This window comes from Bufo bufo, chromosome 1, assembly GCF_905171765.1.
Source record: "Bufo bufo chromosome 1, aBufBuf1.1, whole genome shotgun sequence".
Classification (NCBI taxonomy): domain Eukaryota; kingdom Metazoa; phylum Chordata; class Amphibia; order Anura; family Bufonidae; genus Bufo; species Bufo bufo.
This window is the reverse complement of record NC_053389.1, coordinates 405,823,426-405,849,948: the sequence shown is the minus strand read 5'-3', so window position 1 is coordinate 405,849,948 and position 26,523 is coordinate 405,823,426. Positions and strand designations below refer to the sequence as shown.

The following is a 26,523-nucleotide window of genomic DNA, read 5'->3' as shown; positions in this document are numbered from 1 at the left end:
ATCAAACTGTCCACTTAGGAAGCAACACTGAGTGACAATCAATTTCACATGCTGTTGTGCAAATGGGATAGACAACAGGTGGAAATTATAGGCAATTAGCAAGACACCCCCAATAAAGGAGTGGTTCTGCAGGTGGTGACCACAGACCAATTCTCAGTTCCTATGCTTCCTGGCGGATGTTTTGGTCACTTTTGAATGCTGGCGGTGCTTTCACTCTAGTGGTAGCATGAAACGGAGTCTACAACCCACACAAGTGGCTCAGGTAGTGCAGCTTATCCAGGATTGCACATCAATGCAAGCTGTGGCAAGAAGGTTTGCTGTGTCTGTCAGCGTAGTGTCCAGAGCATGGAGGCGCTACCAGGAGACAGGCCAGTACAACAGGAGACGTGGAGGAGAGCAACAACCCAGCAGCAGTACCGCTACCTCCGCTTTTGTGCAAGGAGGAACAGAAGGAGCATTGCCAGTGCCCTGCAAAATGACCTTCAGCAGGCCACAAATGTGCATGTGTCTACTCAAACGGTCAGAAACAGACTCCATTAGGGTGATATGAGGGCCTGACGTCCACAGGTGGGGGTTGTGCTTACAGCCCAACACCATGCAGGACGTTTGGCATTTGCCAGAGAACACCAAGATTGGCAAATTCGCCATTGGCGCCCTGTGCTCTTCACAGATGAAAGCAAGTTCACACTGAGCACATGTGACAGACGTGACAGAGTCTGGAGACGCCGTGGAGAACGTTCTGCTGCCTGCAACATCCTCCAGCATGACCGGTTTGGCATTGGGTCAGTAATGGTGTGGGGTGGCATTTCTTTGGAGGGCCGCACAGCCCTCCATGTGCTCGCCAGAGGTAGCCTGACTGCCATTAGGTACCGAGATGAGATCCTCAGACCCCTTGTGAGACCATATGCTGGTGCGGTTGGCCCTGGGTTCCTCCTAATGCAAGACAATGCTAGACCTCATGTGGCTGGAGTGTGTCAGCAGTTCCTGCAAGACGAAGGCATTGATGCTGTGGACTGGCCGGCCCATTCCCCAGACCTGAATCCAATTGAGCACATCTGGGACATCATGTCTCGCTCTATCCACCAACGTCACGTTGCACCACAGACTGTCCAGGAGTTGGCAGATGCTTTAGTCCAGGTCTGGGAGGAGATCCCTCAGGAGACCGTCCACCACCTCATCAGGAGCATGCACAGGTGTTGTAGGGAGGTGATACAGGCACGTGGAGGCCACACACACTACTGAGCCTCATTTTGACTTGTTTTAAGGACATTACATCAAAGTTGGATCAGCCTGTAGTGTGTTTTTCCACTTTAGTTTTGAGTATGACTCCAAATCCAGACCTCCATGGGTTGAAAAATTTGATTTCCATTTTTTTAATTTTTGTGTGATTTTGTTGTCAGCACATTCAACTATGTAAAGAACAAAGTATTTCAGAAGAATATTTAATTAACTCAGATCTAGGATGTGTTATTTTTGTGTTCCCTTTATTTTTTTGAGCAGTGTATTTTAGTAATTCTCACACATGCTCCATCCCAGTGTTTTGCATTTCTTTCTGGCAAAGCTACCTGGTTCTGGCCCGCAAAATTTATACCATGTCTAGTGCGGCCCTCAGACGAAAAATGGTTGGGCACCACTGCTCTGAACCTTTTTCCGTATGTAAGCTGTAATTTGAGGTGCTGGTAATTTGAGGATTCTGACTCTGATAACTTTAATGAACTTATCCTCTTCAGCAGAAGTAACTCTTGGCCTTCCTTTCCTTGGGTGGTCCTTATGAGAGCCAGTTTCATCATAGCTTTTGGTAGTTTTTATGACTGCATGTTAGGGCACCTTAATGTTGGGGAAATATTCTGGATTGACTGAACTTTGTGTCTAAGGGCTCTTTCACACCTGCGTTATTGTCTTCCGGCATAGAGTTCCGTCGTCGGGGCTCTATGCCGGAAGAATCCTGATCAGGATTATCCTAATGCATTCTGAATGGAGAGTAATCCGTTCAGGATGCATCAGGATGTCTTCAGTTCCGGTACGGAACGTTTGTTGGCCGGAGAAAATACCGCAGCATGCTGCGCTTTTTGCTCCGGCCAAAAATCCGGAACACTTGCCGCAAGGCCAGATCCGGAATTAATGCCCATTGGAAGGCATTGATCCGGACCCGGCCTTAAGCTAAACGTCGTTTCGGCGCATTGCCGGAGCCGACATTTAGCTTTTTCAGAGTGGTTACCATGGCTGCCGGGACGCTAAAGTCCTGACAGCCATGGTAAGTGTAGTGGGGAGCGGGGGAGCAGTGTACTTACCGTCCGTGCGGCTCCCCGGGCGCTCCAGAGTGACGTCAGGGCGCCCCAAGCGCATGGATCACGTGATCGCATGGATCACGTCATCCATGCGCATGGGGCGCTCTGACGTCATTCTAGAGCGCCCCGGGAGCCGCACGGACTGTAAGTATACCGCTCCCCCGCTCCCCGCTCCTACTATGGCAACCAGGACTTTAATAGCGTCCTGGGTGCCATAGTAACACTGAAAGCATTTGGAAGACGGTTCCGTCTTCAAATGCTTTCAGTACACTTGCGTTTTTCCGGATCCGGCAGGCACCTCCGGCAACGGAAGTGCATGCCGGATCCCAACAACGCAAGTGTGAAAGAGGCCTTAGAGAAATGATAGAGTTGTATCTATGTACTTGGTTAAGTGGTTCTTGCCATAATGTGGATCAGAACATTAGTAGAATAGGGCTAAACACTTTATGGGCCTGTGTACTAATAATACCTCTGCACAACACAAATGATGATCTCAAAACACATTACCAAGTCAAGACTTTCGACATATTGACTCTTGACAAGGCATTACTGTTCAAGGTGACTACCTCCATGAAGCTGACTGAGAGTATGCCAAAAATATTCAAAGCTAGCATCAAAGCAAATGGGGGCAATCTCTGAAGAACCTAAAACATATTTTCTGGTTTAACACTTTTCTGTTTGCTTCTTGGTTTCATACGTGTTTCTTCATCGCTTTTATGTCTTCCATAATAATCTACAACATAGAAAGAAAAAAAAAAACTGGAATGAAAAGTTGTGTCCAAGCTTTTGACTAGTACTATACTTGACCACACAGATCATTTGGATAACTGCTTTGGTGACCACAATCCAATTAAGATCTGATATCGTAAGTGCAAAAACAGATGGCTGCAGATAATGGAGAGGGAGCTAGCAGTGATTCTCCTGCCGCAGTATTGCCATCTCTTTTGAAATACTTACATTTTCTCCATGTGATTGTGGCATCCTTCAAATAACAACAATGGACACTCTTCAAAGTGCATGATCCCTGAGCCATTACCTTCAATGGGGCAGTACGCTCAGAGCAGTGGGGAAGCGAGCCTACTACATAGTAGAACGTACAGCCAAGACAAATACAGCAGGCGCACAAAGCCCTGGAAGAACTCTCAGACTATTGACATGGCTTGATGTTAAAGCCTTAGGCAAACAAGATGGCATGTGGTACATAAGCGATATCATTTTAAGTACTAACAGCTCAGGGAACTGATAACATTGCCGTGATGAGAAGCAAGCATTCCCCGCCTTCCAGTAAAGGGTCCTAATTATTGAGCTGTAGATGTTGGTGCTGCTGGTGAGATATACACACGCCAGTCAGCATAGTCTGTTGCTGTAAAATGATTGAGGCGTCTTAATACATTTTGAAGCATCTTCCGGCAGTCCGTGTGCCAACTTTGGAATCTTTTATACTATAATTGACACCAGTTTCTGGCCTAAATTTTAGTAACTCTGAAGGACCCTGGGAAGCCCCTCCTGTCACAAATATGGCAATATGCTGCTTCTGGTGTGAAATCTTTCAGATATGTGTGCATCAATTAGCTTATGTTTTAAAGGGGGATTTAGATGAACCAATAATCGTCCAGATTATCGGGAATGACTGTTCCTGCAAACGCATGTTATTGATAATCTGCTCATCTAAATGTACCCCCAATGAACGAGCAAAACGCTCGTTCATCGGGTGATCCTGTCATTTGTGCAGGCACCACCAATCATCATTTCTGGGCAGCAGATCATGTGGTCTAAACAGCCATCTACTGCTCAAATACAATGATTCTGTATGGGGACGAGCGATCGCTATAGTGACTGCTCATCCTCTTACCGTGAAGGAGATTTCCGCAGCCGACTGTCGGGAGGAAAGGCTTCCTCCCTGACAATCTGCTGTTACATCGGGACGTGTAAATCTGCCTTAAAGCTTCTGTCTCGGATGCGGCCAGATGTTCTGGCCGGCAGCCAATCACAGGAATTGACCAGATAAAAACCGTTGCGTGCAGCGTTTTTTGTCCGGCTGATTCTCGGCATACTTTTTTGAAGATGGCATGCTGATGTGTGTGTATATAATGTATAATAATTTTTTTTGCACTGTTCAGGGTTCAGTTTAGAATTATTTCAGACTCGCACTGCTAATCTATCCTTTCGGATAGATTATAAATGTTGAATCAGGGAGGTAGGACCGCATGAATCCCTGTCAGTGTAGTAGGACCGCATGAATCCCTGTCAGTGTAGTAGGACGGCATGGGACCCCGCCGGTGTAGTAGGACGGCATGGGACCCCGCCAGTGTAGTAGGACGGCATGGGACCCCGCCAGTGTAGTAGGACGGCATGGGACCCCGTCAGTGTAGTAGGACGGCATGGGACCCCGTCAGTGTAGTAGGACGGCATGGGTCCCCGCCGGTGTAGTAGGACGGCATGTTTTTGTTTCCTTGGAGCCATTGACGCATATGGGGCTAGCAATTGAGAGGAATGGGAATCCCTTGTTCTAGCATTTGATCGGGGTCCAGCAGTTGCACCCCTCCTCACTAGTCTCACATCTCACCTAACCTGTGGACAGGGGGTTGATGTGTTGACTCTAGATATAGCGCAGGCACACAACACCAGAACAGAGCCAGAGCCTCACTGTTACATCACTGTAAGCAGTTTTGAAGCTCTTGATTGTAAATAAAATGCTAGTCAGATATTTGATTGTCTTCATTATTTCAACAAAGGTTCTCCTTTTGTGTCCTGTATTTGAGCTTAATCCCCTTATTCCATCTTTCCATTGTCTCCAGTGTAATACATTCTAGGCTCATTCTAATAATTATGCATGCTATCATTCTAATTGCCTTTAGCTGGAACCTGGTCACTTCGGTTAAGAAAATGCTATTCTCCATGTGACCATTAGGTGTCACTGTAGCCATTGCAAGTCTGTCAGATTTCCACCAAACCTGATATCATGAAACGATTTTTGGAGGATTGAGTGATGTATTCCATTTTCAGCTTGAACACTAATTTTTGCATAGAAGTGCTCTCTCACTCTGTGCAGATATAAGACCCTCAGCTATGCTTGCTGTAATCTCTCTACACTGTCTTTGTGAATAATGAACAGTACCCTCTTGTTTTGGAGTAGCAGGTTAGCAGTCAGTCAGATAAGGGTATACAGGTACCATTACACAAGTAGATGATTGGTACTTGAGTGGCATGCTTAAAGGGGTTCTCCAGGAATAAAAAAAATATATATTAAAATACTTATTATTTTATAATAAATATATTCACAAATACCTTTCATTACTTAGAATTAGGGATCGACCGATATTGATTTTTTAGGGCCGATACCGATAATTTGTGAACTTTCAGGCCGATAGCCGATAATTTATACCGATATTCTGGGAATTTTCATTTTTGAGAAAAAAAAAAATTCCTACACAAATCTGCTGAAAATTAATATGTTTATTGTTAATGTGTATTTTTTTTTGTTTATTGTTAATGTGTATTTTTTTTTTATAAATCTTTTTCATTTATACTTAATATTTTTGTGTTTTTTTTTTACTAACTTTTAACCCCCTTAGGGACTAGAACCCTTGTCCTATTCCCCCTGATAGATCTCTATCAGGGTGAATAGGAGCTCACACTGTCCCTGCTGCTCTGTGCTCTGTGCACACAGCAGCATGGAGCTGAACATGGCAGCCAGGGCTTCAATAGCGTCCTGGCTGCCATGGCAACCGATCGGTGCCCCAGGCTTACACAGCTGGGGCTCCGATCGGAGGAGCAGGGGAGAGGGGATCCTGTGGCCACTGCCACCAATGATTAATACTGGGGGGGGGGGGGGGGGGGGGGGGGGGCGCACTGCGCCACCAATGTTTTTACTATTGGCCGGGATGGGGGTGGGGGGCGCACTGCGCCACCAATGATTAATACTGGGGGGCTTGGGGGGGGCGCACTGCGCCACCAATGAAGATAAGTCTATCGATCATTCATATACAGGAGGCGGGAGCAGGCTGCAGAATCACATAGCCGGCTCCCGACCTCTATCAGCGGTAGCTGCGATCCGCGGCACCTGAGGAGTTAACTACCGCGGACCGCAGCTACTGCTCATAGAGGTCGGGAGCCGGCTATGTGATTCTGCAGCCAGCTCCCGCCTCCTGTATATGAATGAATGAATGAAAGGCTTATCTTCATTGGTGGCGCAGCGGCCACAGCCCCGCCCCTCCTCCTATGTTCTATCCCCTCATTGGCGGCAGCGGCAGCAGCAGCACAGGGGGAGGAGACACTGCTTCCTTCTCCCCTGTGCTGTGGAGGGAACACAGAGAGCGCTGTCAGCAGCGCGTTCTGTGTTCCCAAAACGTTATCGGTATATCGGCAAAATAGATGCCGATACCGATAACGTTCAAAATCCTCAATATCGGCCGATAATATCGGCCAAACCGATAATCGGTCGATCCCTACTTAGAATGGCTTGTTTTGTCTAGGGAGTAATCATTAGGAGAAATAAAATGGCCGCCGTTCTATTAGTTCACACAAAACCTGTCCTAATCACACAGGAGGACAAGTTACGTCACCACAATGAGCCAGAGTGCTGCCTCGTCCTCCTCTCTGCTCTGCTTGTCAGGAATCATGATCCTGAATACAGGTGAATCTGAATGGAGAAGATGAGGAGACATGAGAGGAGGGTGAGGTGTGGCTAATGAGCAGCAGCACTTGTTTACAGTCTCCATTACCACAGACACATTATCACAGCCTTTCCGTCCTCTCTGTACTTCATGTCTCCTCATGAACTCTATTCCTACAGAGATTCAACTAAAGTTCTTATAATCTGTATTTAGGATCATAATCCCTGACAAGTGGAGCAGAGAGGAGGAGGAGGCTGAGACAGCTCTTTACCTCAGTGTTGTAAAGTAACTTGTCCTCCTGTGTGATCAGGACAGGTTTTGTGTGTAGTAATAGGACGGCAACCATTTTCTTTCTCCCCATGATTGTTCCCCAGACAAAACGAGCCATTATAAATATTGAAAGGTATTTTGAGAATATATTTATAATAGTCAGCTTGAGAAGAAGCGTAGCATTAGACAACGTGTCACCAGATTTCCACAGACTAAATCACTTACATGTCGTACTACTACTGGGGGTAGTGCTATATATTTCATTTTAATTTAATGTTTGTGTGTCGTTAAAAGATATCGACAGTATCCCCCATAAGTGACCTCTACAGCATCCCGCCCCCATAAAGGGGTTGTCCGGGACCAAATGTTTTTTAAAAAAAAAACACGTTTACTCACAATGTACATCTAAATAAAGCCACTTCTATGTGGCTCCAACGGTCCCCCCACTCATTGTTTATATATCTGTTTATCTCTACCTGACTTCCATCTGCACTAGAGTTGTTGCGATACCAAATTTTTGATTCGGTTTCGATACCATGAAAAAGTATTGCGATACTCGATACCATTCGATACCACGCGAAAAAAATAAACAAAAAAAGCCACGTGCATTCCTCATTTTTAAAAATGGCGAATCGCGCAGTTTTTATTTTATTTTTTCTGTTCCGGCATTCACCACCTAGATTTTTTTTTTATATTTTAATAGTTTGGACTTTTCTGACGTGGCGATGTAATATGTTTATTTATATATTTTATATGTGAAATTGGAAAAAGGGGGGTGATTTATACTTCATATTTTAGTGTTTTTTTTTTTTTCACTTTTTATTTAATAACTATTTCCCCCCTTAGGGGCTAGAACCTGGGATCTTTCATCCCTTTTCCTATTCACCCTGATAGATCTCTATCAGGGTGAATAGGACTCCACACTGTCCCTGCTGCTCTGTGCTTTGTGCACACAGCATCAGGGATGTTACCATGGCAACCAGGGCTTCTGTAGCGTCCTGGCTGCCATGGTAACCGATCGGAGCCCCAGGCTTACACAGCTGGGGCTCCGATCAGAAGCTGCCACTGCACCACCAATGAGGGGGAGTGGAGAGGTCCCTGTGGCCACTGCCACCAATGATTTTAATACTGGAGGGTTGAGAGGGGCCGGCGCACTGTGCCACCAATGATTTTAATGGGATGGGGGGATTGAGGGGGGGGGGGGCACACTGCACCACCAATGATTTTACCCCTTTATACAGGAGGCGGGTACTAGCAGATCAGCGGCAGTTAACTGCCGCTGATCGCAGCTCCCTGTCAGGGGCAGGGTGCCGGCAATGCGATTCTGCTGCCGGCACCCGCCTCCTGTATGTGTTAAAGACTGACTACTGTATATGAGTCCAGACTTTCACTATTAGGCCACACAGAGCGGCGCCCAGCGATGTCTCAGCACTCACCATTTAGTCCTGGGCGCCGCTCCGTTCGCCCGCAGTGCCCCATTACTGTCTCCTCTCCTGCTCCACATGCTGCTGATTACTATCGGAGCGATGGGAGGAGACATCAGCTTCACTAGTGGGCGTTCCTTCTCCCTGGCTGTAGCGCTGTCCAATCGCAGCGCAGGGAAAAGGAACGCCCACTAGTGAAGCTGATGTCTCCTCCCATCGCTCCGATAGTAATCCTATCATTGGTGGCGCAGTGCGCCCGCCCCTCCTCCGCCCCTCTCTTCTCATTGCCGCCCCTCCTCCACCCCCTCTCTTCTCATTGCCGCCCCTCTCTTCTCATTGCCGCCCCTCCTCCGCCCCTCTCTTCTCATTGCCGCCCCTCCTCCGCCCCTCTCTTCTCATTGGTGGCAGCGGCAGCAGCACAGGGGGAGGGAGGACAGCTTCCTTCTCCCCGTGCTGCTGAGAGAACATGAGCGCGCCGATAGCAGCGCGCTCATGTTCAGAGATACTAGACTGCGCAGAAGCGCAGCCCAGTATCGAAAAAACGGAAATCCCGGTATCGTATCGATACCGGGACAAAAGTATCGATTGGGTATCGAAATTTCGATACCCGCAACAACCCTAATCTGCACTGCCCTGTGGGTCCTGGGGCAGCGCAGCATGAGGTGGTTACAGCTGTGTCTCTGCTCCGCTGTAACTCCACCCCCATTCATTCTGAAGCTCACCGGACTGGAGGGGCGGGGCTTAGTGGGATGTCGGTCAGCCGCTGTAACTCCGCCCCTCATCAATATTCACTGCCAGTGACGTCACCGGGCTCCCTGAGCAGCAAAAGAGGAAGCTTTGCTTGCCTGCAAGGGACTCGGTATGTCAATGAGGAGAAGAAACCAGTAACTTCCGGCCATGAATTTCAAAGATGAAAACGGGGCTGCAGAAATCTGTGCCAAAGGTACTACCTGCTTGTATGTAATGTGTATGCCACACTTGTACTATTAGAGCAATGTCCCCAATCCCGGACAACCCCTTTAACAGTGAACTCCAAAGCCCCCACCCCTTAACACTGCCCCCCCCCACAGTGCCCCGCCTCCTTAAAATGTGACCACCACAGTATTTCACCCCCATATCTTAAACCTTCAGAGCCCGCCACCCCTTAACAGTGACCTCCACAACACCCCACTAGCCCCCCTAACAAAGACCTCCACAGCGGCCTGCTTCCCTTAACAGTGACCCTCAACAGCGGTCTACCCCTTAACTGTGACCTCCACAGCACCCCGCCCTCTTAACTGTGACCTGCACAACGGCCTACCCCCTTAACAGTGATTTCCACAGTGCACTGCCCCCTTAACAGTAACATCCACAGCGCCCGTCCCTTTAAGGCCCCTTTTACACAGGCTTTGCATATTGGGGCCGGATGCATTCAGGGAAAATGGTGCGATTTTGTCTCTAAAACAAGTCAGTTTTCACTGCGATTGCGTTCCATGTTTGCGTTTTCTCTGCGCGGGTGAAAAATATTGTAATGCGTTTTGCACGCGCGTGATTAAAATCGGCATGTTTGGTACCCAGACCCGAACCCGGACTTCTTCACAGAAGTTCGGGTTTGGGTTAGGTGTTGTGTAGATTTTTGTTACACTGCTCAAAAAATAAAGGGAACACAAAAATAACACATCCTACATCTGAGTTAATTAAATATTCTTCTGAAATACTTTGTTCTTTACATAGTTGAATGTGCTGACAACAAAATCACACAAAAATTTAAAAATGGAAATCTAATTTTTCAACCCATGGAGGTCTGGATTTGGAGTCACACTCAAAATTAAAGTGGAAAAACACACTACAGGCTGATCCAACTTTGATGTAATGTCCTTAAAACAAGTCAAAATGAGGCTCAGTAGTGTGTGTGGCCTCCACGTGCCTGTATGACCTCCCTACAATGCCTGTGCATGCTCCTGATGAGGTGGCGGACGGTCTCCTGAGGGATCTCCTCCCAGACCTGGACTAAAGCATCTGCCAATTCCTGGACAGTCTGTAGTGAGACGTGACGTTGTTGGATAGAGCGAGACATGATGTCCCAGATGTGCTCAATTGGATTCAGGTCTGGGGAACAGGCGGGCCAGTCCATAGCATCAATGCCTTCGTCTTGCAGGAACTGCTGACACACTCCAGCCACATGAGGTCTAGCATTGTCTTGCATTAGGAGGAACCCAGGGCCAACCGCACCAGCATATGGTCTCACAAGGGGTCTGAGGATCTAATCTCGGTACCCAATGGCAGTCAGGCTACCTCTGGCGAGCACATGGAGGGCTGTGCGGCCCTCCAAAGAAATGCCACCCCACACCATTACTGACCCAATGCCAAACCGGTCATGCTGGAGGATGTTGCAGGCAGCAGAACGTTCTCCACGGCGTCTCCAGACTCTGTCACATCTGTCACATGTGCTCAGTGTGAACCTGCTTTCATCTGTGAAGAGCACAGGGCACTAGTGGCGAATTTGCCAATCTTGGTGTTCTCTGGCAAATGCCAAACGTCCTGCACGGTGTTGGGCTGTAAGCACAACCCCCACCTGTGGACGTCGGGCCCTCATATCACCCTCATGGAGTCTGTTTCTGACCGTTTGAGCAGACACATGCACATTTGTGGCCTGCTGGAGGTCATTTTGCAGGGCTCTGGCAGTGCTCCTCCTGTTCCTCCTTGCACAAAGGCAGAGGTAGCGGTCCTGCTGCTGGGTTGTTGCCCTCCTACGGCCTCCTCCACGTCTCCTGATGTACTGGCCTGTCTCCTGGTAGCGCCTCCATGCTCTTGACACTACGCTGACAGACACAGCAAACCTTCTTGCCACAGCTCGCATTGATGTGCCATCCTGGATAAGCTGCACTACCTGAGCCACTTGTGTGGGTTGTAGACTCCGTCTCATGCTACCACTAGAGTGAAAGCACCGCCAGCATTCAAAAGTGACCAAAACATCAGCCAGGAACCATAGGAACTGAGAAGTGGTCTGTGGTGACCACCTGCAGAACCACTCCTTTATTGGGGGTGTCTTGCTAATTGCCTATAATTTCCACCTGTTGTCTATCCCATTTGCACAACAGCATGTGAAATGGATTGTCACTCAGTGTTGCTTCCTAAGTGGACAGTTTGATTTCACAGAAGTGTGATTGACTTGGAGTTACATTGTGTTGTTTAAGTGTTCCCTTTATTTTTTTGAGCAGTGTATTTTCCCTTATAACATGGTTATAAGGGAAGATAATAGCATTCTTAATACAGAATGCATAGTACAATAGGGCTGGAGGGGTTAAAAAAAATAAATTAATTAAATTTAACTCACCTTAATCCTTTTGTTTGCGCAGCCGGCATCTCTTCTGTCTTCTTTGAGGAATAGGACCTTGTGATGACGTCACTGCGCTCATCGCATGGTCAATCACATGATCTTTTACCATGCGATGGATCATGTGGCGGACCATGTGATGAGCGCAGTGACGTCATCAAAGGTCCTTTTCCTGTGCACAGCAAAGAAGACAGAAGAGAAGCCGGGCTGCACGATCAAGTGGATTAAGGGGAGTTATGTTATATGTTTATTTATTTTTATCCCCTCCAGCCCTATTGTACTATGCATTCTGTATTCAGAATGCTATTATTTTCCCTTATAACCATGTTATAAGGGAAAATAATAATGATCGGGTCCCCATCCCGATCGTCTCCTAGCAACCGTGCGTGAAAATCGCACCGCATCCGCACTTGCTTGCGATTTTCACGCAGCCCTATTCAGTTCTATGGGGCCTGCGTTGTGTGAAAAACGCAGAATATAGAACATGCTGCGATTTTCATGCAACGCACAAGTGATGCGTGAAAATCACTGCTCATGTGCACAGCCCCATAGAAATGAATAGGTCTGGATTCAGTGCGGGTGCAATCCGTTCACGTCACGCATTGCACCCGCGCGGAAAACTCGCCCGTGTAAAAGGGGCGTAACAGTGACTTCGACACTGCCTTAACAGTGACCCCCCCCCCCCCCCCCCACCCACAGTGCACTGCCCCCTTAACCACCTCCGGACCGCCTAACGCAGGATCGCGTTCCGGAGGTGGCAGCGCTGCGCACAGTCACGCATATACGCGTCATCTCGCGATGGCCGAGATTTCCTGTGAACGCGCGCACACAGGCGCGCGCGCTCACAGGAACGGAAGGTAAGAGAGTTGATCTCCAGCCTGCCAGCGGCGATCGTTCGCTGGCAGGCTGGAGATGTGTTTTTTTTAACCCCTAACAGGTATATTAGACGCTGTTTTGATAACAGCGTCTAATATACCTGCTACCTGGTCCTCTGGTGGTCCCCTTTGTTTGGATCGACCACCAGAGGACACAGGTAGCTCAGTAAAGTAGCACCAAGCACCACTACACTACACTACACCCCCCCCCCCCCCGTCACTTATTAACCCCTTATTAGCCCCTGATCACCCCTGATCACCCCATATAGACTCCCTGATCACCCCCCTGTCATTGATCACCCCCCTGTAAAGCTCCATTCAGATGTCCGCATGATTTTTACGGATCCACTGATAGATGGATCGGATCCGCAAAACGCATCCGGACGTCTGAATGAAGCCTTACAGGGGCGTGATCAATGACTGTGGTGATCACCCCATATAGACTCCCTGATTACCCCCCTGTCATTGATTACCCCCCTGTCATTGATTACCCCCCTGTAAAGCTCCATTCAGACGTCCGCATGATTTTTACGGATCCACTGATAGATGGATCGAGTCCGCAAAACGCATCCGGACGTCTGAATGAAGCCTTACAGGGGCATGATCAATGACTGTGGTGATCACCCCATATAGACTCCCTGATCACCCCCCTGTAAAGCTCCATTCAGATGTCCGCATGATTTTTACGGATGCACTGATAGATGGATCCGATCCGCAAAACGCATCCGGACGTCTGAATGAAGCCTTACAGGGGCATGATCAATGACTGTGGTGATCACCCCATATAGACTCCCTGATCACCCCCCTGTCATTGATTACCCCCCTGTAAAGCTCCATTCAGACGTCCGCATGATTTTTACGGATCCACTGATGGATGGATCGGATCCGCAAAACGCATCCGGACGTCTGAATGAAGCCTTACAGGGGCGTGATCAATGACTGTGGTGATCACCCCATATAGACTCCCTGATCACCCCCCTGTCATTGATTACCCCCCTGTCATTGATTACCCCCCTGTAAAGCTCCATTCAGACGTCCGCATGATTTTTACGGATCCACTGATAGATGGATCGGATCCGCAAAACGCATACGGACGTCTGAATGAAGCCTTACACGGGCGTGATCAATGACTGTGGTTATCACTCCATATAGACTCCCTGATCACCCCCCTGTCATTGATCACCCCCCTGTCATTGATCACCCCCCTGTCATTGATCACCCCCCTGTCATTGATCACCCCCCTGTCAGGCTCCATTCAGACATTTTTTTGGCCCAAGTTAGCGGAATTTTTTTTTTTTTTTCTTACAAAGTCTCATATTCCACTAACTTGTGTCAAAAAATAAAATCTCACATGAACTCACCATACCCCTCACGGAAACCAAATGCGTAAAATTTTTTAGACATTTATATTCCAGACTTCTTCTCACGCTTTAGGGCCCCTAGAATGCCAGGGCAGTATAAATACCCCACATGTGACCCCATTTCGGAAAGAAGACACCCCCAGGTATTCCGTGAGGGGCATATTGAGTTCATGAAAGATTGAAATTTTTGTCCCAAGTTAGCGGAACGGGAGACTTTGTGAGAAAAAAATTAAAAATAGCAATTTCCGCTAACTTGTGCCAAAAAAAAAAAATTTCTATGAACTCGCCATGCCCCTCATTGAATACCTTGGGGTGTCTTCTTTCCAAAATGGGGTCACATGTGGGGTATTTATACTGCCCTGGCATTCTAGGGGCCCCAAAGCGTGAGAAGAAGTCTGGTATCCAAATGTCTAAAAATGCCCTCCTAAAAGGAATTTGGGCCCCTTTGCGCATCTAGGCTGCAAAAAAGTGTCACACATCTGGTATCGCCGTACTCAGGAGAAGGTGGGGAATGTGTTTTGGGGTGTCATTTTACATATACCCATGCTGGGTGAGAGAAATATCTTGGTCAAATGCCAACTTTGTATAAAAAAAATGGGAAAAGTTGTCTTTTGCCAAGATATTTCTCTCACCCAGCAAGGGTATATGTAAAATGACACCCCAAAACACATTCCCCAACTTCTCCTGAATACGGCGATACCACATGTGTGACACTTTTTTGCAGCCTAGGTGGGCAAAGGGGCCCACATTCCAAAGAGCACCTTTAGGATTTCACAGGTCATTTACCTACTTACCACACATTAGGGCCCCTGGAAAATGCCAGGGCAGTATAACTACCCCACAAGTGACCCCATTTTGGAAAGAAGACACCCCAAGGTATTCCGTGAGGGGCATGGCGAGTTCCTAGAATTTTTTATTTTTTGTCACAAGTTGATTTTTTTTTTTTCTTTTTTTTCATACAAAGTCTCATATTCCACTAACTTGTGACAAAAAATAAAAACTTCCATGAACTCACTATGCCCATCAGCGAATACCTTGGGGTCTCTTCTTTCCAAAATGGGGTCACTTGTGGGGTAGTTATACTGCCCTGGCATTCTAGGGGCCCAAATGTGTGGTAAGGAGTTTGAAATCAAATTCTGTAAAAAATGACCTGTGAAATCCGAAAGGTGCTCTTTGGAATATGGGCCCCTTTGCCCACCTAGACTGCAAAAAAGTGTCACACATCTGGTATCTCCGTACTCAGGAGAAGGTGGGGAATGTGTTTTGGGGTGTCATTTTACATATACCCATGCTGGATGAGAGAAATATCTTGGCAAAAGACAACTTTTCCCATTTTTTTATACAAAGTTGGCATTTGACCAAGATATTTATCTCACCCAGCATGGGTATATGTAAAATGACACCCCAAAACACATTCCCCACCTTCTCCTGAGTACGGAGATACCAGATGTGTGACACTTTTTTGCAGCCTAGGTGGGCAAAGGGGCCCACATTCCAAAGAGCACCTTTCGGATTTCACAGGTCATTTTTTACAGAATTTGATTTCAAACTCCTTACCACACATTTGGGCCCCTAAAATGCCAGGGCAGTATAACTACCCCACAAGTGACCCCATTTTGGAAAGAAGAGACCCCAAGGTATTTCGTGATGGGCATAGTGAGTTCATAGAAGTTTTTATTTTTTGTCACAAGTTAGTGGAATATGAGACTTTGTAAGAAAAAAAAAAAAAAAATCATCATTTTCCGCTAACTTGTGACAAAAAATAAAAAGTTCTATGAACTCACTATGCCCATCAGCGAATACCTTAGGGTGTGTACTTTCCGAAATGGGGTCATTTGTGGGGTGTTTGTACTGTCTGGCCATTGTAGAACCTCAGGAAACATGACAGGTGCTCAGAAAGTCAGAGCTGCTTCAAAAAGCGGAAATTCACATTTTTGTACCATAGTTTGTAAACGCTATAACTTTTACCCAAACCATTTTTTTTTTTACCCAAACATTTTTTTTTTATCAAAGACATGTAGAACTATAAATTTAGAGCAAAATTTCTATATGGATCTCGTTTTTTTTGCAAAATTTTACAACTGAAAGTGAAAAATGTCATTTTTTTGCAAAAAAATCGTTAAATTTCGATTAATAACAAAAAAAGTAAAAATGTCAGCAGCAATGAAATACCACCAAATGAAAGCTCTATTAGTGAGAAGAAAAGGAGGTAAAATTCATTTGGGTGGTAAGTTGCATGACAGAGCAATAAACGGTGAAAGTAGTGTAGGTCAGAAGTGTAAAAAGTGGCCTGGTCTTTCAGGGTGTTTAAGCTATGGGGGCTGAGGTGGTTAATGTTAACCTCCACATCGCCTGCCCCTTTAACAGTGACCTCCACAGTACTCCACTGCCTTAACAGTGACCTCCACAGTGCCCGTCCCTTTAACAGTGACTTCCACAGAACCCCACTGCTTTAAGTGTCCCCCCCCCCCCCCCAAAGTGCCTTGACCCCTTAACAGTAACCTCCTCAGCTTGCGCCCCTTTAAGTGAACTCCACAATGCCCACCCCTTTATCAGTGATTTCCACAGTACCCAGCTGCCTTAACAGTGACCTCCACAGCGCCTGCACCTTTTATGTGAGTTACATCAGCCTCTACAACAATGGCTAAGCGTCACAATCCGAATCATATTAACTCACACATAAGCTGTCTTATACTAAGAATGTCCTCAGTTGCAACCAATCAGAGCTCATATTAATGACCTGTAGCAAAATAGAAGCTGAGCTGTGATTGGTTTCTATATGCAACCTGATGAATATCCAGTCTAACTGCCACAACAGCCAACATACAATGGCTCCTGTAGTTTGGTAGTTGGGTTACTAAGGGTATTTTTTGGCAAATAATTAGAAAGTGCTGGGTGAAAATTCCCACTCAAAACATAGTCTATGACGTTACCCGAGTCATAGGAGGCGGCTGTGCAAAATTTCTTGATTGTAAATACGACTGTGCAGATTCCTTTAGGGGACATAGATGCATACATGCATGTACTCAGCTATAGGCCTCATGCACACGACCGTTGTGTGCATCCGTGGCCGTTGTGCCGTTTTCCGTTTTTTTTCGCGGACCCATTGACTTTCAATGGGTCCGTGGAAAAATCGGAAAATGCACCGTTTTGCAGCCGCATCCGTGATCCGTGTTTCCTGTCCGTCAAAAAAATATGACCTGTCCTATTTTTTTGACTGACAACGGTTCACGGACCCATTCAAGTCAGTGGGTCCGTGAAAGAACACGGATGCACACAAGATTGGCATCCGCGTCCGTGATCCATGGCCGTAGGTTACTTTCATACAGACGGATCCGAAGATCCGTCTGCATAAAAGCTTTTTCAGAGATGAGTTTTCACTTCGTGAAAACTCATATCCGACAGTATATTCTAACACAGAGACGTTCCCATGGTGATGGGGACGCTTCAGGTTAGAATATACTATGAACTGTGTACATGAGTGCCCCCTGCTGCCTGGCAGCACCCGATCTCTTACAGAGAAGACCCACGGACGAAAAAACGGTCACGGATCACTGAAAAACGGAACCCGTTTTTGCGGACCGCAAAAAAAAACGGTCGTGTGCATGATATAATATATTTTACAAGAAGGACCTTCGCACGGGAATATTTTATTTTATGTTTCCGTGTGTCGTAAAAAGATATCAACAGTTTCTCCCATAACAGTGACCTGCGCAGTGCCTGCCCCTTTAACAGTGACCTCCACAATGTCCGCCCCTTTAACATTGACCACCCCTTTTAACAGAGACTTCCGCAGGGGACGGCCCCTTTGACGGGGGCCGCCGCAGGGGACGGCCCCTTTGACGGGGGCCGCCGCAGGGGACGGCCCCTTTGACGGGGGCCGCCGCAGGGGACGGCCCCTTTGACGGGGGCCGCCGCAGGGGACGGCCCCTTTGACGGGGGCCGCCGCAGGGGACGGCCCCTTTGACGGGGGCCGCCGCAGGGGACGGCCCCTTTGACGGGGGCCGCCGCAGGGGACGGCCCCTTTGACGGGGGCCGCCGCAGGGGACGGCCCCTTTGACGGGGGCCGCCGCAGGGGACGGCCCCTTTGACGGGGGCCGCCGCAGGGGACGGCCCCTTTGACGGGGGCCGCCGCAGGGGACGGCCCCTTTGACGGGGGCCGCCGCAGGGGACGGCCCCTTTGACGGGGGCCGCCGCAGGGGACGGCCCCTTTGACGGGGGCCGCCGCAGGGGACGGCCCCTTTGACGGGGGCCGCCGCAGGGGACGGCCCCTTTGACGGGGGCCGCCGCAGGGGACGGCCCCTTTGACGGGGGCCGCCGCAGGGGACGGCCCCTTTGACGGGGGCCGCCGCAGGGGACGGCCCCTTTGACGGGGGCCGCCGCAGGGGACGGCCCCTTTGACGGGGGCCGCCGCAGGGGACGGCCCCTTTGACGGGGGCCGCCGCAGGGGACGGCCCCTTTGACGGGGGCCGCCGCAGGGGACGGCCCCTTTGACGGGGGCCGCCGCAGGGGACGGCCCCTTTGACGGGGGCCGCCGCAGGGGACGGCCCCTTTGAGCAGTAAAGAAAAATGGCTGGGTTGTTATGGAAACCTGGAGTAAAACTGTTTTTATGGCAGTTGGGCTTTGAAGAGAAAGAATTGCAGGCTTGTATTTGTTGGGGGGGGGGGTAATCTTTTGGGAATATCTCAGTAAGTGTACGTCCTAGAGAGCTGAGACCTTCCCGGACACCTGATGTACCTGTGTGCCAAATTTGGTGAAGATCAGTCCAGTCGTTTGGTCACGCATAAAAAACGTCTAGATAGACAGACAGACAGACAGACAGACACACAGAAACTCATATATATATTTACAGTACAGACCAAAAGTTTGGACACTCCTTCTCATTCAAAGAGTTTTCTTTATTTTTATGACTATGAAGGCATCAAAACTATGAATTAACACATGTGGAATTATATACATAACAAACAAGTGTGAAACAACTGAAAATGTCATGTTCTAGGTTCTTCAAAGTAGCCACCTTTTGCTTTGATTACTGCTTTGCATACTCTTGGCATTCTCTTGATGAGCTTCAAGAGGTAGTCCCCTGAAATGGTCTTCCAACAGTCTCTTGAAGGAGTTCCCAGAGATGCTTAGCACTTGTTGGCCCTTTTGCCCTCACTCTGCAGTCCAGCTCACCCCAAACCATCTCGATTGAGTTCAGGTCCGGTGACTGTGGAGGCCAGGTCATCTGGCGCAGCACCCCATCACTCTCCTTCATGGTCAAATAGCCCTTACTTTCAAAGTTTTCCCAAATTTTCGGCTGACTGACTGACCTTCATTTCTTAAAGTATTGATGGCCACTCGTTTTTCTTTACTTAGCTGCTTTTTTCTTGCCATAATACAAATTTTAACAGTCTATTCAGTAGGACTATCAGCTGTGTATCCACCTGACTTCTCCTCAACGCAACTGATGGTCCCAACCCCATTTATAAGGCAAGAAATCCCACTTATTAAACCTGACAGGGCACACCTGTGAAGTGAAAACCATTTCAGGGGACTACCTCTTGAAGCTCATCAAGAGAATGCCAAGAGTGTGCAAAGCAGTAATCAAAGCAAAAGGTGGCTACTTTGAAGAACCTAGAATATGACATATTTTCAGTTGTTTCACACTTGTTTGTTATGTATATAATTCCACATGTGTTAATTCATAGTTTTGATGCCTTCAGTGTGAATCTACAATTTTCATAGTCATGAAAATAAAGAAAACTCTTTGAATGAGAAGGTGTGTCCAAACTTTTGGTCTGTACTGTGTGTGTGTGATAGAGAATATATATATATATATATATATATATATATATATATATATATTCTATCAATCTATATCTCTATCTCTATCTATCGTTGTATATATGTATCTCTCTTTGTGTCTGTCTATCCAACTTTGTATCTATCTTTTTATTTATCTATCCATCTTTGTCTGTCGCTACAGTACAAAGATACAAGATCACATTTGAGGGGGAGGGGCATCCCATTCTGCCGAACAGCAGTTTGAAGGGGAGCTGTGGCTCACTGATTTGACATTGTTGGCCTAGCCTAAGGATAGGCCATAAATATGGCGATCTCAGAAGACCCCTTTCACGGGTTAATTATTAACGGTTGATGGCAAAAAAACTAAAAAGCAATGTAAATTCATCTGTGCTTACATTTTACATAATCATTAGTCATTACCAAAAGAAACTAATTTCATTCTGTGACCCATATCATTGGCCCTACAAGGTTGTAAAACACTTGTGAATGTTTTTTCCATTAACTTACTGCTTATAAAGTATATTGTTTTAGTGTTTCTTTTCTTCTTTTAGTATCCAACCCCTTTAGAGAAGAATGTAACTGCAGTCACAACTGTGGAAGAGCAAGTAGGTGAGCATTTCTATCATTAAAAGTAACAGCGCACAGACTGTATGTGTACTAGATCACAGGAATAGATAACTTGGTTGCCAAGGACTCCTTTAACAGCTGTCTATACTGCTTACTTTATTTATTACTATAGTTCTATTAGTTTTTTTGTTTGTTTTGTTTTTTGAGGGTAGGATTGGTTACAAGGATTGACAATGGGAGTGATCCTCGAGCTGCACATTAGCAGCAAATACATAGTAGAAATCTGCATGTCAGCCTCAGATTTCTGGATTTAAAATCCAGAGTTGAAAAATACCCTTATCTAGGTTTATACTAGTCTGTAACTAATAGGCACGAGAATGTTATTATTAAGATGCAGTGTACTTCTAAAAGAAAAATGTAGATGGAATTGAAAAGAGTTTTGTGTGGGAGGCAGTACAATCGGATGTGTCAATATGTGTGCTAATTCCTGCACGTTTCTTTCTCCCTTTAACAAAACTAGACCCAGCAACAGGCATTGTGTATAGACGAAGAATTGCAACCTGCAGTAATGTCATTCCATCCTTTCTGAGGAAGGTAATTCTTTTTTTTTTTTTTTTTTATATAATATATCTCTGGTCATCATACAAGTCACTGTAAACCACTTGGGTATCATATAATAGACAATACAAAGGAAAGGTAAAGTTTCCTGGCATGCAGGTATGTGTATTCTTCATGAAAACATCCTGGAACTCTGTGTTATGGCATTACTGTTATTCCAACTAGAAATGTATGGATGAATTGACAGCTGGGTGTTACCAGCTGGGGCTGTGCCATTACAGTCCGACTCCAATGACAATGGGGATTTCTAAGGGTACTTTCACACTTGCGTTTTTTCTTTTTCGGCATAGAGTTCCGTCCTAGGGGCTCTATACCGGAAAATAACTGATCAGTTTTATCCCCATGCAATCTGAATGGAGAGCAATCCGTTCAGGATGTCTTCAGTTCAGTCTTTTTTACTGATCAGGCCAAAGATAAAACCGCAGCATGCTACGGTTTTATCTCCGGCCTAAAAAACTGAAGACTTGCCTGAATGCCGGATCAGGCATTTTTTTTTTTTTTTTTACATAGGAATGTATTAGTGCCGGATCCGGCTTTAAAAATAACGGAATGCCGGATCCGGGTAAAATGTAAAAAAAATAAATCGTGAGTGATCCGTTTGTCCGTATGACAAACTGACAGACGGATCCGTTCTTGCAATGCATTTGTAAGACGGATCAGGATCCTGGTCAGTCTTAAAATGCATTCAGTTGGCATATGTTATGCCGCATCTGGCAGGCAGTTCCGGCGACGGAACTGCTTGCCGGATCACTCTGCCGCAAGTGTGAAAGTAGCTTAAGAATAACAGGGGAATGGTACAATTCAGCGTTATGAGAGAAAATGGTCTAGAATTATTTCTGGGCGAGTACAGGTGTTTACTAAAAGGGACAAGTCAGGAGAGTTGGCAGGTCTTCTTTTAACCCCTTAAGGCCTCTTTCACACGAGCGTTGCGGGAAAATGTGCGGGTGCGTTGCGGGAACACCTGCGATTTTTCCAGGTGAGTGCAAAACATTGTAATGCGTTTTGCACTCGCGTGAGAAAAATCGCGCATGTTTGGTACCCGAACTTCTTCACAGAAGTTCGGGCTTGGGATCGGTGTTCTGTAACATGGTTATAAGGGAAAATAATAGCATTCTGAATACAGAATGCATAGTAAAACAGCGCTGGAGGGGTTAAAAAATAAATAATAATTTAACTCACCTTAGTCCACTTGATCGCGGCCCTTCTGTCTCCTTCTGTCTCCTTTGTTGAATAGGACCTGTGGTGAGCATTAATTACAGGACCTTTGATGACGTCAGTCCGGTCATCACATGGTACGTCACATGATCTTTTACCATGGTGACGTACCATGTGATGACAGTGGTGACGTCATCAAAGGTCCTGTAATAAATGCTTACCACAGGTCCTATTCAACAAAGGAGACAGAAGGAGATGCCGGGCTACGCGATCAAGTGGACTAAGGTGAGTTAAATAATTTTTTTTTTTTTTTTTTTTTTAGCCCCTCCAGCGCTAGTTTACTATGCATTTTGTATTCAGAATGCTATTATTTTCCCTTATAACCATGTTATAAGGGAAAATAATAATGATCGGGTCTCCATCCCGATCATCTCCTAGCAACCGTGCGTGAAAATCGCACCGCATCCGCACTTGCTTGCGGATGCTTTCGATTTCCACGCAACCCCATTCACTTCTATGGGGCCTGCGTTACGTGAAAAACGCAGAATATAGAGCATGCTGCGATTTTCACGCAACGCACAAGTGATGCGTGAAAATCACCGCTCATGTGAACAGTTCACCTCACGCATCGCATCCGCGTAGAATACTCGCCCGTGTGAAAGGGGCCTAACAGTTTTGCCTGAGCTCTGCTTCGGCTTTGAGAAAAGGACTTAACAGTTCAGCCCAAGCTGCTTTGGCAACAGTGCGTGGGGGGAGGGCTGCTTTAACCACTGCTATCTGAGGATCTGTGGCAGCTAGAGAGATGGGGCTGTTGTTTGAAAGCTGACAATTTGATCATCACATCGTTATCTCCTCTACTTTGGGAGATATAGCTGTTACATATTCGGGAGTGATAGCAGTTGAACGGGAAAGCAGCTGGTTTCACATCCAATCCAGATACTAACAGCTATATTTCCCGATGTAGTGGAAATAATGCTGTGATTCTGGTCTTGTTTTAAATCTTAGATTGTCACCCTAAGGTATGAAGATGGCAAGGGATAAAGCAGGCCTCCCCCGTTCAGGTGGTTGTGATCTCAGCCAGCCTGGATGAGGAGGTGGGCATTGGAAGAGCTCACTACCACACAGTGGACTCCATAAAATAAATCCAACAAAATAATGTTTTTTTTTAATCTTCCCCCTAAAAATAAGTCCTCTAAGGCTTCATTCACACGTCCGCAATGTGTTTTGCGGATACACGGAGACACGGATCCGCAAAACACGGAAAGCGGCAATGTGCATTCCGCATTTTGCGGACCGCACATTGCCGACATAATAGAATATGCCTGTTCTTGTCCGCAATTGCGGACAAGAATAGGACATGTTCTATTTTTTTGCGGAAACGGAAGCACGGATGCGGAAGTGCGGATCCACAAATGTGGATGCGGACAGCACATTCCGTCCCCATAGAGAATGAATGGGTCCGCACCCTTTCCGCAAAATTGCGGAAAGGATGCGGACACATTTTGCGGACGTGTGAATGGAGCCTAATACAGTGTATGGACCACAAAATGAAAAAACAAAACTACTACTTGTACTGCAAAATTCAAGGCCCTATACACCTAAATAGAAAAAAATTGTTATGACAGCTGGAACACAGAGGGGTAAAAATGCTACTGGTTCCTACAAGGGTTATCCAACTCCTGTAATGCCCGGGCCCCTCACATAGGTTGTACTTACTTTGCTCCCCAGCACCCATGTCACTTCTGATGCCCGTGATGCAAGGAAGGCTTGTCCCTGTCGTCCGGGCCCCTCACACAGGTTGTACTTACTTTGCCCCTGGATCTGTGTTGCTTCTGATGCCCGTGATGCAAGGAAGGCTTGTCCCTGTCGTCCGGGCCCCTCACACAGGTTGTACTTACTTTGCTCCCCAACATCACTGGTCACCACATTTTAATCAGTGTGAGGCCCCAGCCAAGGACCTCTCCTTGGCCATACAAGGGCAAGTTCCATTCTCCTGAATGGGGCGTGCAGAAATCCATGCACATGCTGCAGAAGCAACATCATTAACATTAGTGGAACTGATTTCTAGTCGCAGACATTTGTGCATATGAATGTATCCTTATTGTTCCATTTTATACATACTCAGAATAAGGGACCCATAGAAGTGCATGGAGTCTATTTCTGTACCTACATATAACTCCAGTTTTATACAAAGATACAGCTTTTTTTAAATTTTGTATAAATCCAGCAGAAAAGTAATTGTGACGTGCTCCCGTTGCATACCCTAAGGATAGTTGCATACGTTTCCTCTGCAGCTGCTGTAGTATTGCATGAGGCCTGTAAAATTGCTCTCCATATCTCTTATTAGACTATGTGGAGGTATTAGAGGGGGTCCTCTGATCATATTAGAGAGTCACTCCATGAGTCGTGCCATATGCATATACACCAACTCCCATTGTTTTAGTGGATAACGGGTAGCCGCTGGGAAATCGGCATAATAACAAGGAGATCCATCTGGAAGGACCCATTCAAACACCAGAGGGCCTACTCTTTTTGGGTAATAGACGTAGTGGTGACCAACAAATGTCTTTCTGTTGTAAGTGGCAAAGCTATGAAATGTAGATGCAATGCACAGGCATACAATTTCTGTGTGACTTTCTCTTTCATGCATCATCAGTTCAGAGCAAGTGGATTTTTAAGGTAGGAGAACTGTGCCGCTACCGGTTGGCAAGTACTGCCTGTCGCTGTCCTGCATGCAACAGTTGGCAAAGGGGGTCTTTTGAAATCCATCATTTTAAATAGGCTATAACCAGCTGGAAGCAACTCCAGATGAATCATGGAATGGGCAGATAATTTACTTAGCTTTTAGCAGTAAAGGGAATCAGACTGGGGACTAAGCAGTTTTGCATAAATCTTTAAACATTTGCATGACCTCGCCATCATTTGTTAAGGTCATTGAGTGCATATGAATACCAAGCGCTAACAGCAGTCGGTCAGCTTTCATCATTGCTTAACTATTAATCCTCGAGTCTAATTACAAGGATGAATACAGATTCTTTTTTCCACATCTCGTATTTCATCAGGTCATAAACCGAAACAATTTGCATTTAGAAAGTGCCTTTCATCCAGCCTGTAATACAAAACACCCGATTATTTTATTTTAGAAATATATAAATTGGCCAAGAATGAAGTGACATGCATGCATTGTACTTTGGAATACTGATGTACCTACATGCATCTCAGAGGAACATAAAATGTGTTTTTATCCTGTATACACTGCGTGCAGAATTATTAGGCAAATGAGTATTTTGACCACATCATCCTCTTTATGCATGTTGTCTTACTCCAAGCTGTATAGGCTCGAAAGCCTACTACCAATTAAGCATATTAGGTGATGTGCATCTCTGTAATGAGAAGGGGTGTGGTCTAATGACATCAACACCCTATATTAGGTGTGCATAATTATTAGGCAACTTCCTTTCCTTTGGCAAAATGGGTCAAAAGAAGGACTTGACAGGCTCAGAAAAGTCAAAAATAGTGAGATATCTTGCAGAGGGATGCAGTTCTCTTAAAATTGCAAAGCTTCTGAAGCGTGATCATCGAACAATCAAGCGTTTTATTCAAAATAGTCAACAGGGTCGCAAGAAGCATGTGGAAAAACCAAGGCGCAAAATAACTGCCCATGAACTGAGAAAAGTCAAGCGTGCAGCTGCCAAGATGCCACTTGCCACCAGTTTGGCCATATTTCAGAGCTGCAACATCACTGGAGTGCCCAAAAGCACAAGGTGTGCAATACTCAGAGACATGGCCAAGGTAAGAAAGGCTGAAAGACGACCACCACTGAACAAGACACACAAGCTGAAACGTCAAGATTGGGCCAAGAAATATCTCAAGACTGATTTTTCTAAGGTTTTATGGACTGATGAAATGAGAGTGAGTCTTGATGGGCCAGATGGATGGGCCCGTGGCTGGATTGGTAAAGGGCAGAGAGCTCCAGTCCGACTCAGACGCCAGCAAGGTGGAGGTGGAGTACTGGTTTGGGCTGGTATCATCAAAGATGAGCTTGTGGGGCCTTTTCGGGTTGAGGATGGAGTCAAGCTCAACTCCCAGTCCTACTGCCAGTTTCTGGAAGACACCTTCTTCAAGCAGTGGTACAGGAAGAAGTCTGCATCCTTCAAGAAAAACATGATTTTCATGCAGGACAATGCTCCATCACACGCGTCCAAGTACTACACAGCGTGGCTGGCAAGAAAGGGTATAAAAGAA

The 26,523-nt window shown here is 46.5% G+C and overlaps 1 protein-coding gene across 1 annotated transcript in view; it reads left to right on the top strand.

Moving 5' to 3' along the window:
* PRELID2 (PRELI domain containing 2) overlaps positions 1-26,523 on the top strand; it is a 131,066-nt gene that overhangs the window by 12,522 nt on the left and 92,021 nt on the right. The window contains exons 2-3 of the mRNA XM_040406115.1: positions 20,490-20,547; positions 21,026-21,099. Of these exons, the coding sequence (XP_040262049.1) occupies positions 20,490-20,547; positions 21,026-21,099 (132 nt within the window). The remainder of the gene's footprint in view (positions 1-20,489; positions 20,548-21,025; positions 21,100-26,523) is intronic.